Source organism: Rhipicephalus microplus, chromosome 4 (genome assembly GCF_043290135.1).
Source record: "Rhipicephalus microplus isolate Deutch F79 chromosome 4, USDA_Rmic, whole genome shotgun sequence".
NCBI classification, from domain to species: domain Eukaryota; kingdom Metazoa; phylum Arthropoda; class Arachnida; order Ixodida; family Ixodidae; genus Rhipicephalus; species Rhipicephalus microplus.
In genome coordinates, this window is record NC_134703.1 from 32170883 (window position 1) to 32190696 (window position 19814).

Sequence of the window (19814 nt, forward strand, 5' to 3'; positions counted from 1 at the left end):
GTGCCCAATGGCAAAAATATCTGGGTTCGAGCGTGATTCCAACACGGGCCCACTGCGTGACAGTAGAGTACTCTCCAACAGAACCACACTGTTTCTTGCAATTTCTTCACCCTATACAGGCGTCAGTCAGGGCAGAGAATCACCTCAACATTTTTTATATAGAATGGGTGAACACTAAAATAACGACCAGGCGTCACGCAATGCTAATTGCGCAAGAAGTTGGTGGCTCCCATTATGAAGGCCTGAACCATAATTCATCAGCCACAGCGTCAACGAGGTACACTAAATGTCTTAAAAATATGTTAGCAGTACTACCTCGCTTGTCGACAAAACAATGAATAATGACATATTGGGTACTTCCTTCGCGAAATTGAGACCATTAAGGGCGTAAGGGGTACTTTGCATCAGTGCTTGCACTCATTGTTCCTAGATTTTACAGCGTGCTTTCGAAAGACCACTCCTCCAGCTTTCGCTGTAACTGTGCTGTGTGCTCTGCGCAGGACCAGTTTTTTTTTCTACGTTAACAATATGATAGGTTGCTAGGCGACGACTTGGTTGAACACTTTCAATATCAGCTACATTTTTTCGTGACTTGCGTCATTCAAGTTTCGTGTTACCTCTGCAGCACTAGTGAGAAAGGGTATAACAACAATATCCATCACAAATGAAAGCTAACACATCCGTCATAACTATTATCAGTACCATGGATTGTTACCTCATGGCTAAAAAAGATATAAAAACATATGAATCGCGTTGCGCTGTTTGAATAAACCGATGCGAATACTTCTTCCACCAACTTGTTACGCTCCTTTTGAAATAACTTTGCTCCGATTTTTTTTTTCTTTCATACATCTCAAAGGCGCGAGCTCGAAAAATGAGCTTCAATGTCGGGAACGTTCATGAAATGCATCAGTGTATTGGAGGCTTGCCAAGAGAAGTTGGTTCTCTAAGCTCGTGTTGCGGACAACTTGTTGTTATCCCTCTCAAAGCCACGAAACTGACAGCACATTGTTTTCCACGTTCAGGCCATGCACAGACCGCGCTTTCAATAATGAGATGGTTGTTATAAAGTACTAAATTTTAGAAGCCCAGATGTTTGAAGTGAGCGTTTGTTTGTGTAATCTTTCTCTTGTAGTTTGTCTGTTTTATGCTTCTAAATACCAATATAGAAATTGTTGAATGTCGACGCGCTGCACGCGTTGCCTCAGACCATTCCTCCTTTATAGGGTGATAGACCAAATAGCTCAGATTACAGCTAGCCTTGAGCAACAGGTATAGTGTTGTGTTACGTTTCAATTTTCCTTTAAGTGAATGACTGAAATAGTGATATACAGGTGCAAAACATTAATCTGCTAATTTAGACGCTTTCCGGAAGTTTTTGTAATATGTGGTAAGTTCGTATGATAGTGAATTATAGTGTATAGATGACCATCGCAAGTTCCGGTGATTGCTATGATATCGAAAATTGATAAAACAGTTCAACGAAAGTTACTTAATGAATAGGAAAGTTCTACGCAGATTTTTCGTTTAGATTAGCGTGACATCTACGAAGTCGTACTTCCCTGTTTATACCGCTTGAAGTGACACATACACAAAGAATCCAGAAGACCATAGCAGCCAATCAAAAGGGATTTACCTCGTCCTTCAGCAGGTGGATTTGTGGGAGGTTCAGATGCTACGAGATGTTTAGTCTTGGAATCAGGACCTGAAATACAGATAATTTAGACCAGAAGCAGCAAGCCTAAACTGCCTAAACAAGCTGACAATAATTCGGGTCTAAAGCAAAGGTAGACCGTCTGATTCAAAATGGGAAATGCCTTAGTAATTACGCTTTGCCTTTTTTTTGTATTCTCGCAACGTTTTGGCTACCGGTAAGCTACAGAAATACCGGAAGTGTCATTGTCATTCTGATATGCGCCCTTTTCCTGTCGAGCGAAAATTCTTTCGTGTGTATTACAATATAATTATAAATAAACGAAATACGTAGCATTTATAGTCTATGAAAGTCAGTAGTGTGTCGCTATCAACAAATACCTTGTTCGATTCGAATTGTTCACTTCGGTCGTGTCTGATGACATCAGATAGGAAGCATCCACAACATGCATGTTTTCGCTTAAATCGGAAAAGATCTAAAGGATGTCCACTGAGCGCGTAGAACACTTGCCTAACATAATATAGACCAATAAATCTGAATTTTACACCTGTGTCGCATGATGCACCGCTGATGGGGCTTGGGCCTAATTGGGGTCGAATGCTATACAGTCATTGAAAATACCTCCTGCGGCTCACGTAAGGTGCCAATGGCGATATATACATTCGACCCGAATCAGATCCGATCGCGATCGAAGATGATCGTCTAACGCCGGTTTTATATTTCCTGCTAGCATGTGATAGCGCATACAATTGAACATGCAGCTTCCCGTAATATATGCACGGGCGCTCACACGATTGCGCACGAAGGCGAAAACGCACAGCCCTGAATAGCCTTCGGCCTCACCCTTGTAGAAGATGTAGCCGGCCGTTCCTAGCACTGCGATGATCATGGCCACACCAATGAACATGAAGACTCTCTTGCTTGTGGGAACGGGGAAGAATCTCTTCTCCTTGCTAACGCGGAGAGAAAGTAACAGAAGCAAGTCACACAAAGCCAACGCCAACTACTGCCTGAGGTATACGGATACAGCCTTTCTTGAAGTTCGCTAATGCACAAGTATGTATGCTCGGGGGTTATTCTATGAAATCTCAATATCTGAACCATTTCGAAACGTACAAATTCCGCTGCTGCCAGATTTTTTTTTTAAGCCGCTCAGCAGAGAGCCTTGAAAGAGTGGAATATTAATAACTTATCAAGTATATCGGATACCCAACCTGTGACAGAAATTCGCAAGGTCAGCTTTTATGGGTAATGAGCGATGGTGCATACTCTAGAAACAACGTTTCGGGTGCATATATGCTAGTTGTAACAGCAGCTGGCTAGGCTTTCGCAAGTGAACGTCTTACAAACTCGAAAACATCCACCATACGCTCTCAAGCGAGGGTTCACTTTTTATATCTGTTATGAAAAACCAGACTACCAATCCACTTTTTATATCTCTGATCAACATCGCACGATAGTGTTGATGGAAAGCTCTACTTACATTTCCGGCAATCCACCTGCCGTAGAAAAAAAATAAAAAAGAAAACAGTTTTTTAAGCAAGCTACAACGAATGCTTGCCTACGTATGCGGTAGACTTGAAAGTTTCTGTACACTAGAGCATGATTTCTCTATGGAGCAGGCTGCTTCCACCTTAGGTAATTCGGGTCCTCAATAAAAGAATGACGTAAGTCATTTTGCTGAAACTTTAACGCTGAGCTTCTTTAACGACAGAAAGGAAACCTTTTTCTAGTACTGGTTGTAGTTATAGTCCTCGCTAAAAGCTCTAATGTTTGAATGAGGCACTTTTCTGATCCTTCAAATATATACCAGAAGTGCATCTAGCCCACGCCGGCGACGGTGGACATTCGCTCCGTAACGAATGAAATGACTCAGTCAAACTTGGATACAACCACTCTTTCGAATCCTGCCATGGCAATCAATAAAGGCCAGCTTTGAGTCAATGGGAACCCTCGTCACAGCTCGTGACATTATGCAGGTTGAAAAAAAAAACGTTTCTGTCAAACGTAATTGTGAATCAAATGCAGAGGCCAAAGAAATACGCAGTCGTCAAGTGAGATTGGGTGCAAACGATGACTTATCTGGCAGCTGACAGAAGACTGCATTAATGGCCGCATAGTACAAACGCAACACTACATGCACAGCTTTCTTACGCTATGTCAAATAGTGCAAGACCGACATCCCGAAAAACCTACACCTCGAGCATTCACAGCTCTTGCTCACGGATGTCCTTTTTTTTTTTCTCCGTAATAAGTTTTGTGAAAGGAGCGCCGCATTGGTTCGCGGAAGCTCAGAAGTTATTGCGCGCACATTGAGAGCATCTGTGTTAGTGGAGGCTCTAGCAATGACAAGAATACAACAACCTCGAACACAAGATGTCACTTTCGGCCAAATTTATTTTTGTAGTCATTCAGTTTTATGAAAAGTAGCCACGATATCTGTGCAAAAGTACACTAAATTGTGTGTAGCAAATAGTCACTATAATTCTACTTAGTATACATCACTGCCAGTAATTCAAAAAGAATAAAACTATGAATTCCTTTACGTCAACTGTTAGTTAAAGCTGTGCAACATCTTTAAAAGAGTTTGAATTGCAAGCACGTGAGTGTTGTAGGGAAGGCGACGCAGTGAAGAACGGAAGGCAAAGATGGACGTGTGCGAGTTATAAACTGACTACCTACTGGCATTGTTCACGACACACGTGCACATATACACACATATAGATAAAATTACTTTTCATGCATACGTCCGTACCATTACAAACTTCGGTAAGTTGACTGATAAAACTAAGCCAGAACGATATTGATTAAATGACTTAGATTCAAAAGCCGAATTCCTTCTGATACAAGTCAGCCAAGGGCTAACGAACGCATCTATCATCATATTTCTGAATATATTAGGCTTCTGTAATATCCCAAGTGAATTCATCTTTATGGCGTTCCAACACAATTTCAGCCTGAAAGCGAAGTTGGCAGCCGAAATTTTTACAGTGCATCAATAAGGCTCGAACTTGTTTCTTTGCTTCGGTTGTTCTTATGTTCCCCTAACCTCTTACTCAACGTCCAGTTTCTCTTATGTAACTGCACACGCACGTTAAAACTTGCCTGTATACCTAACCCATGGGAGGATTGTACAAAATAATTTACGCGTTGTACGAACATACATGCCCGTCTCCTTAAGTCATTATAGTGTGTCAAACAGCAAATCTGTCTAGCGTTCCACAGGGCTGATAGAACCATATCCACACCATATCTCGACGCGGTTTCTGTTCAATAAGCGAGATATATTACGAAATAATAGCAGTCCTTTCTTTTCTTTCCATCCTTCTCGTTTCTTCTGTTTCAGTTGTATTACATTCTGCAACAGATTTTCGCACACCACAAAAATGACTAAATTCGGAAATCCTTACGAAAGAAGCTTGTCGATTTGCGTTTGCACACTATTGGCTACCATATGTGAGCACGATTTAGACAAGGCTGCGCCTATGGTCGACAAGGCAGTCACTCTTTTTGCCAGTATCTTATGGCTGGAGGCTTAGTTTAACTCATGCTTTACGCTTTGCGGCTGACAGTCTGAACGAACGTGATTTGCAATTACCCTAATATTTATTTCTAAAATAAAGCACTTGGTAGTCAGCGCCCACGTGCTTCTCTTTTAGTCTTCTGTTCTTCACTGCATGGCCTCTTCTTCGACACTTACGTTGCGCTCATAACTATTTAAGATGTTTGCTTTAAGCAAATAGGCCAAATCACCAATATTACTCTTTGCGTCAAGCATTGCGGACATTTTTTTTATTTTTTCGCGTTAAATATGACACGAGGGCAGAGCCTCTCTCTCTCTCCTCTCACGCGCACGCACACCTACCATCGTACATTTCTGCGCTAACTGCTAAGAATATGGCCAACCAATAAAGCTGGAAGGTTTGTCTCGCAACTTGGAATGCAAAAAAGAAAGCAATAAATTTAATCGTCTGGGTTTTTGAAGGCGCATATTGCGGCCAAATGATAAATTGCACCACGGGCTTCTTGGGTTTTACTATGAGCTTGTCAAAGCGCGCGTGAGTCTTGAATAACACGCACCGCATTAAGACACGCCGTAGTTCTTAGAACGCAGATTTTTTAATGTTGCGCTTTCGTGGATCTGCAGTTACAGGGTACCGTAATCTGTACTACACCAAGGCTAGCTGATCCAAAATTAGGCTCTTTTTATCTGTTTATAGCTTTTTCATTTAGGCTAAGCAGGCTTCATCTAGACTGCAGAGAATGCCACTATCATGCATGTCTTCATCCCTTCACGTGCGGCGGGCATGTTAATTGCTACGTGGTTCAAAATATTACGATAATGATGCTGTCGGTACAATGTGTGCGATTATGCCTCCGATATTTGAAATAAGTGCTCAGATATGCTAATAATTTGTTGTGCTATGAACGCAAGTCAATGTGTATACGAAGTTTGCTAAAGGAATATCCACACCTGCAACACATGTTGCAGGTCGTGGACTTCTGGTTCTTGCATCTTGCTCCAGATTTCTCACAGAAATTTGTCGCTTAGTTGTTATTTCGCAGTTCTCGTAGATAAAAAGCTTAAGTTGTTTTGAAGTCAGGACATGCATTCAATGATTGATTGATATGTGGGGTTTAACGTCCCAAAACCACCATTTGATTATGAGAGACGCCGTAGTGGAGGGCTCCGGAAATTTTGACCACCTGGGGTTCTTTAACGTGCACCCAAATCTGAGTACACGGGCCTACAACATTTCCACCTCCATCGGAAATGCAGGACATGCATTCCATGCTTGTCAGCTGCGAACTCTATTTTATTTCCATTCAAACTTCGTTAGGCACTTCGTCTGCTTAGATAAAAACCAAGCTCATTGCGCTTTGCACAGAATGAACACTGCTCTGAGTAGATTGTATCGTAGCATTCGTTCTGGGTGACCACGACAGACACAAACAGAGTAAACAATTAGTGGAAAATGGGTACGCAGATAAGGCGTAGAGCACTGGAGCCAATAAGTACGGTGCCTGTGAAATTTCACGCAAGAAGAGAAGCTGTGTAGACATTTGAGATGGCGAAGTGTCCGGCTTGCGTGACGTGGTCGCTCATTCCTGTGCGCAATGCGAGGTCAACGTGTATTACCTGCTTCGAGGCTCCAAGGCAAGTCACGGTCTTCGAAAGTGCCGTATGAAGCGAGTTGTAGCGGCTGAACGCCGCTAGCTTATGATTATTTAACGTGCGATGAAGCAGAACACAAAAACAAAGACGTCCGGCGTTCAACTCCCCTTCTCCGTGACATGCGATGCGATGAAGGCGGAATGTGAAAGTACACGGTTGGTGAAAGCACGATGGGAATTTTAGCTGGCATATGGCAGACACCACGACGTAATAATCTGCAGTATATATATATATATATATATATATATATATATATATATATATATATATATATATATATATATATATATTTATATATATATATATATATATATATATATATATATATATATATATATATATATATATATATACATATATATATATAATGAGATCTAACAGACAGCAATGCCAAGGAATGTACAGGGGAAGTTATTAGAACCAATGGTATGTAAATAAGAAGAAAGAAAAGTGGATGAAAAAATAACCAGCCGTGAGCAGGAATCGAACCTACGACCTTCGAATAACGCCTTCGATGCTTAGCGTTCGATTCGAAGGTCGTAGGTTCGATTCCTGCTCATGGCTGGTTATTTTTTCATCCACTTTTCTTTCTTCTTATTTACATCCCATTGGTTCTAATAACTTCCCCTCTACATTCCTTGGCATTACTGTCTGTTAAATCTCATTAATATTGTGTTAAAACACGGAAAAACGAGCCCTTAGGTATACACTTCTTTACCTTATATATATATATATAAATATATATATATATATATATATATATATATATATATATATATATATATATATATATATATATATATATATATATATATATATATATATATATATATATATATGTTCTGTTCTTGCAGTCTCGATCGTACTTCACTGCGGCGAGCGCGAACGCATGTCTGTGCATTTCATATAATAATAATAATAATAATAATAATAATAATAATAATAATATCTGAGGTTGTACGTCCCAAAACCATCATATGAGTTTCGCGCCTCCATCGAAATGTGACCGGGATCGAATCCGTGACTTTCGGGTCGGCAGCCGAGCACCCTAACCACTGCTCCACCGCGGCAAGCTATACAAAGTCATATCTTTCGACCCTAAATTATCAGTCGCCGTCCAGCACTGGTGTTTGCGTCGTTTTGTGAGTGCGCGATTGTGGTCTTGATGCACTGCTTCATCAAACATCACGGCTGACCAACTGCCTCAGCAGTAGTGGCCGCGAGGGCCTCCGCTAGAGAGGCCAGCGCTGCGATCGTTTTGACGTCACCGATGAGATGCGTAGTTGTGGAATACGGCAGCTTCGCTTTCGCGACACCACTTGCATCGTCCCCCAAGGCTGCACCGGTTCTTAGTCGCGATTTTACGATGCGGATTCGACGCGAGAGTGCCACCGGGGGCACCGATTCGTAGTTTTCTCGCCCGTATTATCAGGTCTTGCCGCTTCTTTAAGCACTGAGCTTCAAAACAAACAGAAGCATGCATGGTGTCCAAAGCAAAAGCGCAGTAAATGCGTTGTTCTAGCAGACAAAGTCACCCCGGCAACCTCTGAGTGACGTCATCACGTAGGTTGTGCCACGGTATGTTCTCGAGGCAAATATATATAATGAATATTTCATTTGGTCGTAATATGTGGGCCTAAACATTACAGCTGTGAAGCAGCCATCAAGGAGCATATAACGTTGGCGTAAGCTGCGCGCCAGTCGCTAAGGATCTTTGCCCTGTGAAATGAGCGATAACGCCGAAGCTACACTGCGTAGCCATAAACCTACGCTACTTTCCTTCCAGTAACATGGTCTGACCACCAAGCGTGCTAAACAATGGCTCACTAGTCGCACTTTGTACCAAAAATCACTCAGAATGGCCTTTCCTCGTTCCGTCGCGGCTCAACGTTCAACGACGTTAAGATGTCAGCTAAATACACTATTCCAAATTTAGGTACACTGTAGAGGTGAACATTATGTATATCTTCACGGCGTAGTTTTCACCCACTAATTAATTATTCGGCACGTTAACATTACATAATGTAGATGAAGGCAGTCTACAGTTTCGCAGAGGTAAGTAAGAAATGCAAGACAAAAATGAGCTTTGCTACGTGCAACGACGACCACCAGTCGACAACGCAGCATGATTAAGCTCATTGCAATCTGCCTGCTAGATTTGTCTGATATTGCTCTTGTCATTGAAGCTACCCTGACGAGCACGTCAGTAAGTATCGAGCCTTACTTGTAGACTCGTAGGAGCTGTCATCCTCCAAATCGTCCATGTCGGCGCCGCTCTTCTAGAAGTGACGCAGCACGAACGCTACTCTCTGAATGGAACGACCTGATGACGTTAATAAATGGTGATAGTGGAGGCGGCCGTTGACTATGACATACACCCACTACGAGCAAAGGATGTCGGTGCACTGGTAGGAGAAAACCTAATATGAACAAGCTCTACGAAAGCAGTTTATAGTTGCATTATTAGAATAATTATGCGCGATTTAGCAGCCTGACCAGCAAAGTGCAAATAAACATGCTGATAAGAAGAGTAAACATACCGGCCACCAGAAAAGGAAAGCGAGGGACGGCGCGTGGCACGAGGATCGACGTTCTTTTTGTTGAAATAAACGGCAGTGTTGAGACACGCTGCAGTAGCTATCATCTGCTCAGGCGTATTGCCCTTAAAACCCGGTTCGTCTAGAAAGAAGTATTCGGATTTCACACATGCGCCAAAGAACACCAATGCTTGGATGTTTGCGCGTGCTCCTTATTTTCTACTGATGATGTTCACTATTCTCTTCCCGAGGAAGTAAGGTACTCGGCTGCTGACCCGCAGGTCGCGGGATCAAATCCCGGCTGCGGCGGCTGCGTTTCCGATGGAGGCGGAAACGTTGTAGACCCGTGTGCTTAGATTTGGGCGTATACGTTAAAGAACCCCAGGTGGTCAAAATTTCCGGAGCCCTCCACTACGGCGTCTCTCATAATCATATGGTGGTTTTGGGACGTTAAACCGCACATATCTATCTATCTATCTATCTTCCCGAGGAAGATTTAACGAAGCATCATATCCCCTCGACGGGTGTCAGGCATTGCCTTAAGACATCATCATCATCATTGTCGTCATCATGATTATCGTCATAATCCTTGCTAGTCGCTTCGGTGCATCTCCATACAATTAACTTCAACTCGTGAAAAAAAATAAAGAAGGAAGACCTACAGGCTAGCCTGGTACTCGAGATTGTTGTGCGGTCTGTCAGACAACGTGGCTCACCTCTTGTCACAAGCGGGACAAATTAAGCAGATGTATACCCGCAAAACCTTGCGGCCGTTGCGGGTTATGACGTTACATGCACAGCAGCTTGCGCGGCCTTACAGACATGCAGGCCTGCTTTGCACGAATGGCAATGTTGCAACGCGTGCTTGTTTAACCGGAGACCCTCGTGCCCAGGACACAACACATCATGGAAGGGTGGGAGGCAGCTCTGTCCAGCTCGGATCCGAAGACCCTTCGTGAAACGTGCAAGGACAGCAGCCCGTGCCAATGTGATACCACACTAGGGAACCAACTCACCAATTAACTAGCGCATGAAGTTCTAATTAAACATCTTGTTCTCTCTCTGTCTCGCTCTCTCACGACTTTTTTATCACATGTATTTTATAAGACGAAGCGCGTTGCGACTGATAACACGTGGCTGCATGAACGATTCACGCTTTGTGGCCGTTTTTATTTTGTAATTGATTGATATGTGGGGTTTAACGTCCCAAAACCACCATAAGATTATGAGAAACGCCGTAGTGGAGGGCTCCGGAAATTTCGAGCAGCTGGGCTTCTTTAACGTGCACCCAAATCTGAGCGCACGGGCCTACAGCATTTCCGCCTCCATCGGAAATGCGTTTATTTCTTTTTTTGTAGCCGTCTAGGATTTCTTTTACGCAGATGTTGGTGTTATCATATCTTCGTACAATAGCCTGTCTCAAAACTATCACAATGCGTGCATCGTTTATGCGGGCACGTGTTATCAGTCGAGACGCGCTTCGTCTTATGAAATAGATGTCAGGAAAGTGTCCAGAGAGAGCGCGGATTTTTGGTTAAACAAGTACACTTTGCAGCGTTGTCACCAGTGCAGAGTAGGCCTCCACGTTTGTACGGCCGAACATGCTCTTGTGCACACGCATTCTGCATGTGAAGTCACAACTCACACCGCGGCCACAAGGTGCCGTGGCGCAACACAATGCCGGCCGCTCGCACGCCCTACACAGACGTTGCCGTGGCTGTACATCGCTGTGTGGACACGCCTCTGTTAAACATTCAACTATCATTCCCGGCGAACCTCTAAAATTCATCCTATCGGTGAGAATCCACTTTTGATTATTTGCATGCAGAGTACGGCAGCCTGTATACACCCCACAACCGAAGCCACCATATTTGGCACTGTTGAAAACGTTCACACATAGTAAACTTTATCAGAAGGCAACCAAGGTGAAAATTATCCTGATGTCATGTGTTGTACTGCGTAAAGAATCCTCACGAAACTGCTGGAGAGCTCTAGTTTGTAACTTCCCACCGTTCCGGTAAGCCGAAGAAGTAACCCTTTGCCCGCAACGGTGCCAGCATTCTCGTCACACGCACGCATGTGTGCGCGTGAGGACTTTGAGGCCCGACATAACCCACTAGTTCTAACCTGCAAGAACAATTCCTCCTTTACAAGCCTCGTCGACGTATATTCACTGTCTAGAAGAGGTGGAGCCTTATTTGATGAACCTCTCTTGAGTACAGAGCGACTCACGAAAGCAGACTCCACACTCTCGACATTTCGGTGCACTGAAATTCTTCATGACCACTTCCCAAACTCCCCCTTACTTAAAATGCGCATGGGCTGCTATGAACAAACAATTGAAGTATCCCAACTACAGTACATTAAATGCGACTCGACTTAACAGGCTCGTCTAGCTGAAGAGCCAAGGTTAGCGGTTTTCCACGCTGCAAGTGCAGTTGTGTCACAATGCAAGCGCAGTAGCAAGCGTCAAGACGAGCAGGTGCGTTCCGGTTTATCTTGAGCTGTAGCAACCTACGCCCGACCAGTGAGGCCCCCGGCGAATGGGCTTCCCGACGTCGTCTTTCCGGGCGGATCCTTTTCCCCGCCCAGAGGGAGCGCTGCAGCCACGCGCTCTTGCGTCACCGCTACACTGTAAACCAAATTACACCCATATAGGTGTTTTATAGTGTCTATAACTCACACCCCAACACCCCACGAAATGGGTGTATCAAGCAGGGCTACACCTATATCGTGGGGCGGATTTCCGAATTTACACCCTATGGCACAAACATTTTTGGGGGTGTAAAAGCAAATGTACACCCAAGGGGCCTTAAGGGAGTGAGGGTGTAAACGCGAATGTACACCCAAGTAATCTTAAGGGCGTAAGGGTGTAATATTGCTATGACACCCTAACACCCTAAAAAACAAAAGTAGTGTAGGGGTGTAATTTGCTGAAACAGCAAAAAAGGTGTGGGGGTGTTCATGCTGAATAATGCCCCAACACCCATGCGAAAAATACTATAATTAGAGTGTTACCCCTTTCCAGTAGGCCCCTGTGGAAGCACGTGAAAGCTTACCCTTTAGCTAGACCTTTCATGTGCAGATGTCCTTTTGTAGTGGCTCCTGCCACAGTGTAGTAATCCTGGCCCTAGCACAGCTTTTATGGTGCATATATGAAGCACGGCATATAAGGCTCTCACATGTAACACGTAATCCTAGCTGAATGCGAAGGCATCACTCAAAATGAGCTGTTACACATAACACAATGTTCACAAAGTCATGCCATAGTACAAAATGAAATCAAGCTTTATTTTATTAGACACAAAGCACATACAGGCTTCAGAGACAAATTGTACCTTAATCAAACACCTTTTTCAATTGTGCAGAGCAGAATGCCATTTGCTACAAAAGAAGACCAGAAATCAGACTCAATGGCACGGCATGGACCTCTAACGACCAATGCATGCATATCAAAGTACAACAAAAGAGCCTTTATTTGCGCTTTAAAATGAAGAACTAATTTTAACACGCTTCAATGCAGCACAGAAGCACAGTGCAGTGAAGCGTACAAACAGCAGGAAGAGTAGTGCAATGCAGCATGCCTTATTTCTCCAATATACTGAAATAATATATCAATGCACACTACATTTACTACATTGATACGCCACAGTTTGCATGTATTGTGGCATGCCTTATGCATATTATGCAAGGCTAGTGGTATTCTAATGAATGTAATGACAAAAGTCTTAAAATGACAGTTCCATTTTTACAATAACCCTTGTGTGTTCAGCCATTCAGAATACTGGAGAAATAATAATACAGGAGTGAAAACAATAGGCAAAATTACAATAGCTTAACAGAGTCACTAGATACTAACCATGCAGAATAATTGATTTAAATATGTAAAATACCAAGCGCATCACATAATACCTCCCCCTGAAACAATGCGACATCAAAGAACATAAAATGGACATACAAAAGCAGGGTAAAAGAGTAACCACTTACAGCTAGCAGAGGTGGAGCAGCCAAGCTATTATCTGGAGCAATATTTTGGAGCATCATATCTTGCTTTTCCAGAGAGAAAATTTAAATTTGGAGGAGGTTTCAGGAAAAACAAACACAGCATTTTTGAGCTTGAAATTCCAAATTTGCAGCATTGATTGATATGTGCAGTTTAACGTCCCAAAACCACCATATGGTTATGAGAAACGTTGCAGTGGAGAGCTCCTAAAATTTTGACCACCTGGGGTTCTTTAACGTGCACCCAAATCTGAGCACACGGGCCTATAGCGTTTGTGCCTCCATCGGAAGTGCAGCCACCGCAGCCATGATTCGATTCCTTGACATGGGGGTCAGCTGCCAAGTACCATAGTCCCTAGACCACTGACGTGGGGCTCCAAATTTACAGTAGTACATCAAATTAGACTGAATCACAAAAAAAGAAAATTATATGTAGAAATTTTTTGACATCCGCTAATTCATTCAATATACACGAGAGCGCAGCTATTTCAATAAAAGCACCCTTGAACTGCCCCACAGTGCAAACAATGCTAACCTCCCTGTTTACGAACACTCCTCGACTCGAATCTGATCCTTCACTTGAACTAGCTGAACACAGCGCCACCGCTTGTCTAAAAATGGCGCTGCGTTTCTCGAGAATCGCTGCAAATTATCCCTGATATTGAGTGACTTGCTCTGCCTAGAGACTGCGCTGGAATCAATTTTCTCAAGTCAAGGTGAAGCATTTAGTGAAGGGACGTTCTAAAATATAGGGGTAAAGCTCGCAGTAGCATTTGGCGAGCTTGTCAAACTGTTTGACAGGCGACCCAAAAATTCCAGATATTCATAAAGGAGGAGCTCAAGGGGGTGGCGAAAAGAAAAAAAGTGGCATACAATTTTCTTTATCGTCGCTTAAGGCTGCAAAAACCTCATAAATCACTCTGAAAGACGGCCAGCACTTATACTCGTTATTGAATGGCATCTGCATGGCAGAGTAATATAGGAAAAAAAATATTTTGTGTCCTGTGACAGCGAGTATTAGTAGCCACTTCCAAATCAAAAAGCACTTTTCTGCAGAGCGAAAGCGTACTCTGGCAAAAGGGACTTAAAAAGCGTTTTGGACGTCATAGAAAAGGAGAGAGAATTTTCTTTTAAACCGTTCTACTCTTTTCTTTTGCTGTGAGGTTAGAATATAATCAATTAAAAGTTATAATTGCAGTTGGCGCATCTGTATTAGATTGGATGATGATGAATCCGCCTCGATGGTTTAGTTGCCAAGGTACTCAGCTGCAGTTTTCATGCAGGCGAAAATGCTGTAGGCCCATTTGCTTAGATTTGGGTGCACAAGAACCCCAGGCGGCCGAAATTTCTGGAGCCCTCCCCTAAGGCGTCTCATAATCAAATGGTGGCTTTAGGACATTAAACTGCACACATCAATCAATTCGATGGTGATGCGCAAACTTACGTTGAATAATGGATTTTGTGTTTCTTGATAAAATTAACAATACTGAGAAATAATTGAGGCTGGTTGGGCATATTATAAAGGTTTTGTGCAAAATTAGGAAATTGTATACAATTGACACAATTGGCATGGCTGTTGTTCTCTTGAACATGCAAATATGAATACGACAATATCACGTAATATTGTGCTATAGACATAAACATGTGCTGTAAATAGACATGAATGCCTGAATTGAATAGTCAATTTTGTGACGAAACCACGACCGCACAAAGAAAACACACGGATAGTACGGGTGCTCACTAGCAGCTGTTTGTATCATATATTCATAATATACCATATATTCATACATACAACCTTAAAAAGGTGGCGAGTCAGCATGAAGTACTGATGGTGTTCGTGCGCCTAACAAACTAGCAAAGTTGCGCCAGTGCATCGCTGAAAATCATGCTGAGCAGCTAAAAGGCTGTAAAAAGAAGCATGCGTGGGCATTCACGAAGTCTGCCACAGAAGTGGTTTACAAAATACCCCTATCGTGCAGAAAGAGACATGTTAGCCAAACGACGAGGTGCTGCGTCAATGATCAAGTGAGGGAACACGCCCTTACGGCAAAGAATAACGACAGTGCCCGTTCAAGAGCGCGTCTCACTTCATGTGGATTCACACCAAGAGCAATTGCGAAGGGCTTTCACAAAAGAAACGGGGTATCGATTGCGTTAGCAAAACTTCACTCAGCATGTATGAGCTGGAAGCACGGTATCTAGCGATTATGTGTCCTATAGCGTGATTAGGTAAAGGACGGCCCGAGTAGGTTGCACAAGCGTTCACGAAAAGTGGGTTTATATCAGCCTGTTTCCTCAAGAAATAAACAATTGCAAATGAGTGCCCATCCCGTTTATGTGTTTTCTTCGTTTGTATTGTCGTCATTTTGGCGCAAAATTGACTAATATTTAATGCAAACATGCACCAACTATCCCAACAGCGAGTTCTACTAGATATGAATGCCATTGCTGCACATGTAAACAACAATAGCACGTGCAGCCGCCTTAGAACTGTGAAATAAGCAGTATTATGCAGTGCGTCAGAGGAGGCACTTTCAATATATTTTTTGGTAAATAAAGGGCTTAATTAGCATGGGACCTTTTTCTGTGTTCATGACACGCTGTTAGGGTGATTTCATGCCAAACGCCCAGCCATTTTGGCGACCATCTCAAATGCATTCGAAAAATATTGTGCTGAATAACTGTATTGAAAGCAGTGAAACAGTAGGATATTTCGGAGACAAAAAATGTTTGGTCACGTGGTTGCCTTCGGAACTTTCTGGAATGTCGTTTGGGTATTGTTTGTGAAAAGAATTATTTTAAAAGTACATTCTATACCAAACTTGGTCTACGTGTTGAGTAAATGTTCTTGTGTAAGGTGTTTGAAGCTCAGTAATATTATTGCAATTATACTGGCACATATGTTTCTAAGAATAAATGTCTTATATTTACAATTTTTTATTCAATACAGCAGTTTGTATGAATATCTCAGTAGTGAATACTTACTCCACGGAAGCTATATTTTGAGAAAAAAAATATTTGAGACGTCTCAAGTTGGTAAACTTTATAAGAAAAAATAATAAATTCTACAAAATCATAATTTTTGTCCATATTCAGATGCGATTTATGCCATGTGGTGGCTCAACTAAAAATTACCTCTATACATAAATTGAAAGCAAATGAACACTTCTTTTCAAATACCATCATTACATTTTTGTTTTAAGGAAGAAAATATTTTTTTTAGCATTCCCATTGGTGCCTACTTTCCCATTTGGTCATACGACAGCTGCCGCCTTGAAATGGGAAAGTTCAAAACGTATTTTCTTCCTTAAAACAAGAAAGTGTAATGATAACAATTGGCATATGAAAATACCTTTTTTTTCTTTCGTTTAGGTTTGAAGGTCATATTTATTTGGACCACTCTACAGTGCAAATTGCGTCTCCATATAAACGAAAATGACGATCCTACGAAATTCGTAATTTTTTCTCGTAATAATTAGCAGCTTAAGAGGTCTCATATATTATTTCCTCAAAATATAGATTTTGTGTAGTTGGTAATCATTAGTCAGACATTCATAGAAAGTGTAGTATTACAATAGAAAAAATGCAAATATAACACATTTTGGCTAAGTTGTTGAAAGCGTAGTAGACGAAGAAAGTGCTTAACAGCGCAAATGACAAGAAGGAAAAGAAAAGACGAGAGCAGAGCCCTGAACAAACAACCAAAGTTTATTGCAAACCAACTGCAATATATAGAAAACAGAATCTGCACATAACCACCCACCATAAGCAGAATCGCACACACATGCGCCATACGGCCTACCTTATCAACAACCGGTCATATAAGCGGACCCCAGATAACTAACTTCACAGTAGTTGAGAAAAATTGAGGGTACGCTAACACAGGAAGCACCAAGTTGTTGAATACAGAAAGCTTCACTAATCTCGTGCACGCGCCGATTTTTATATCTCCCGTGATCAAACACTTGTCAAGAATTGGCTGACAACAAGACTTATTACAATGGTCTGCCAAGTGGCTGGGAAGGAAACCTTTTAGAGAGTTAGCGTGCTCCCTCAACCGATCATTCATGCATCGCCCTGTTTGGCCAATGTCCACAAGTAAATAATATTTTGTAGAGAATCACTAAAACACACTCAACATGGCACATAGCTTGTTTCTTAGTGCATGCTTCTTTCTTAGGTCCTTCGCTGTTCACCATGCGACATAGGCCAGCGAGCTTGTCGGGTGCGGCGCAGAACGAAACTGTTACACCTATTTTTCCAGCGACCTTTTTTAGCCTATGGGAAAGTTCGTGTACGTAGGGAATAACAGCCTTGCTTGAATAAGGCTTGTTGAGTTAGCTGTTGCTTTGTGTCTTATCAGGCAATCTTAGTGACGTTAGGAGAGTCTCGACAATAGAAGTTAGCAGGGGATTAGAAAAGTCTGCTTGTTGAAGGCGGTGAACTTAGAACGATAAACTGCACTCTACCTGGCGGTGACAAAAGTCACCGCCAGAATTGCCTTTAGGCAGGAAAAAGCGATGCTTCGCTTGACTAGCTTATAATTGGTGGACGTAAAAAGAAAAAGGCTTTTTCTTGAGCAAGGTTCGTACCACTAATATACATGGTCAACCAAAAAAAGCATTTCCAAGTCTAGGCATCGTAACTTGTCGTCATGAATTAAATTCCAACTTTAATTCCAGTTGCTTCATTTCACTCCGAAAAGTGTCAAATATCTCACCGGTGCAGATGTGTGCATTGGCTCATGTTTGGCACCGGTTCTTTGTGACTTTTTACTCGCGCGGTATGAAACAAGTCTCATGGCTAACTTTGATCACACGTGTACAGTTAAAGTGTTTGGCTACGTTGACGACTTTTTAGTGTTTTACTGCATTGATCAATCTGACCCTCAGCGAACCACCAATGGGATATTTGACGTTTTCGGTTGTGAAATGAAGAAAATAGAAATAACGTCGGAGTTTATTTCTGATGACAAGCTACGACAAGCTAGAATTAGAAATGCTTTTTTTTGTTGATCATGTATGTTGGCGGTACGAGTCATGCTCAAGAAAGAACCTCCTTTTTACGTCCGCTGGGCTATGTCGCAGGGTCAACAGCGAATGACCTAAGAAAGAAGCATGCACTAAGAAACACGCTACGTGCAACGTAAATGTGCTTTAGCGATTCTCTACAAGATATTTTTTTACTTTTGGGCATGGTTACGTTGGCCAAACAGGGCGATGCATGAATGATCAGTTGAGGGAGCACGCTAACTCTCTAAAAGGTTTCCTTCCCAGCCACTTGGCAGACGATTGTAATAAGTCTTGTTGTCAGCCAATTCTTGACAAGTGTTTGATCACGGGAGATATAAAAATCGGCGCGAGCACGAGATTAGTGAAGCTTTCTTTATTCAACAACTTGGTGCTTCCTGTGTTAGCGTACCCTCAATTTTTCTTAACTGCTGTGAAGTTAGTTATCTGCGGTCCACTTATATGACCAGTTGTTGATAAGGTAGGCCGTATGATGCATGTATGTGCGATTCTGCTTATGGTGTGTGGTTATGCGCAGATTCTGTTTTGTATATATTGCAGTTGGTTTGCAATAAACTTTGGTTGTTTGTTCAGGGCTCTGTTTTCGTCTCTTCTTTCCCTTCTTGTCGTTTGCGCTGTTAAGCACTTTCTTTGTCTACCATACAGCACCAACCAGCCGTATCAAGCACTTTGTTAGTCTTGGAGGCGTATGTGCCAGTGAAATTGCACTAATATTACTGCACTTCAAACACTTTACACATGAACTAGTACCTAACATGTAGACAAATTTTGGTATAGAAGCAAGGAGCAGTACTTTTAAACTACCGTCCCGCAAACCACACTGAAACGACATTCCGGTAAGTTCAGAAGGCAACTACGTGACCGAAAATGTTTTTCTTTCGGAAATATTTTACCGTTTCACTGTTTTCAATGCAGTAAATTATCACTTTTTTTTTTCAAATACATTTGAGATGGTCGCTAAAATAGCTGGGATGTTTGGCGTGGATTGACCCATTAGTGATTCAACCTTTTAAGCTGGAGAAATCTAGGCCGTCTCCAGTTTATCATACAACTCTAACTATGCATTGTACACAGTTTTCTACACGCACTGCTGTTAATCTGATGGCAAACTGATACTCATACTGGAAATATAAATAGGTATATAGGACACATAGCTTGAGATGAAGCCTTTCCCATCAGAGGAATGTTCCTAAAATGTACAAGACATTTGGTGCAACCTATGAGAAGCATCCACCACTGCTGCAACCCTTTGAGTGAGGTCGTGAGCCCGGAACAGCTGCTTTCAGGTTGTGATGAAGAGTGCACTGCATCGTCAGCACCCAGTCCATCGTAGAAGGCGTAGTGTGCTTTCCTTTCAACATTCTGCATGTAAGAGATGCACAACATTCAACTAAGCATTTAAAAATTACTGGGAA

The 19814-nt window shown here is 42.3% G+C and overlaps 2 protein-coding genes across 5 annotated transcripts in view; one reads left to right on the forward strand and one right to left on the reverse strand.

The window, feature by feature from the left end:
* The window catches only part of bru3 (CUGBP Elav-like family member bruno 3), a 505232-nt gene that overhangs the window by 142189 nt on the left and 343229 nt on the right, over positions 1–19814 (forward strand). The window lies entirely within an intron of this gene.
* Positions 1–19814, reverse strand: part of LOC119171830 (uncharacterized) — a 225435-nt gene that overhangs the window by 16595 nt on the left and 189026 nt on the right. The window contains exons 1-4 of one of the 4 annotated variants that reach the window (XM_075892466.1): positions 9055–9712; positions 3138–3153; positions 2498–2607; positions 1637–1705 (exon numbers count right to left, since the gene is read on the reverse strand). In XM_075892466.1, the coding sequence (XP_075748581.1) occupies positions 1637–1705; positions 2498–2607; positions 3138–3153; positions 9055–9094 (235 nt within the window). In that variant the 5' untranslated portion in view covers positions 9095–9712. Of the gene's footprint in view, positions 1–1636; positions 1706–2497; positions 2608–3137; positions 3154–9054; positions 9713–19814 lie in introns of those variants that run through there. The other 3 variants (XM_075892465.1, XM_075892467.1, XM_075892468.1) reach the window with 3 other exon arrangements.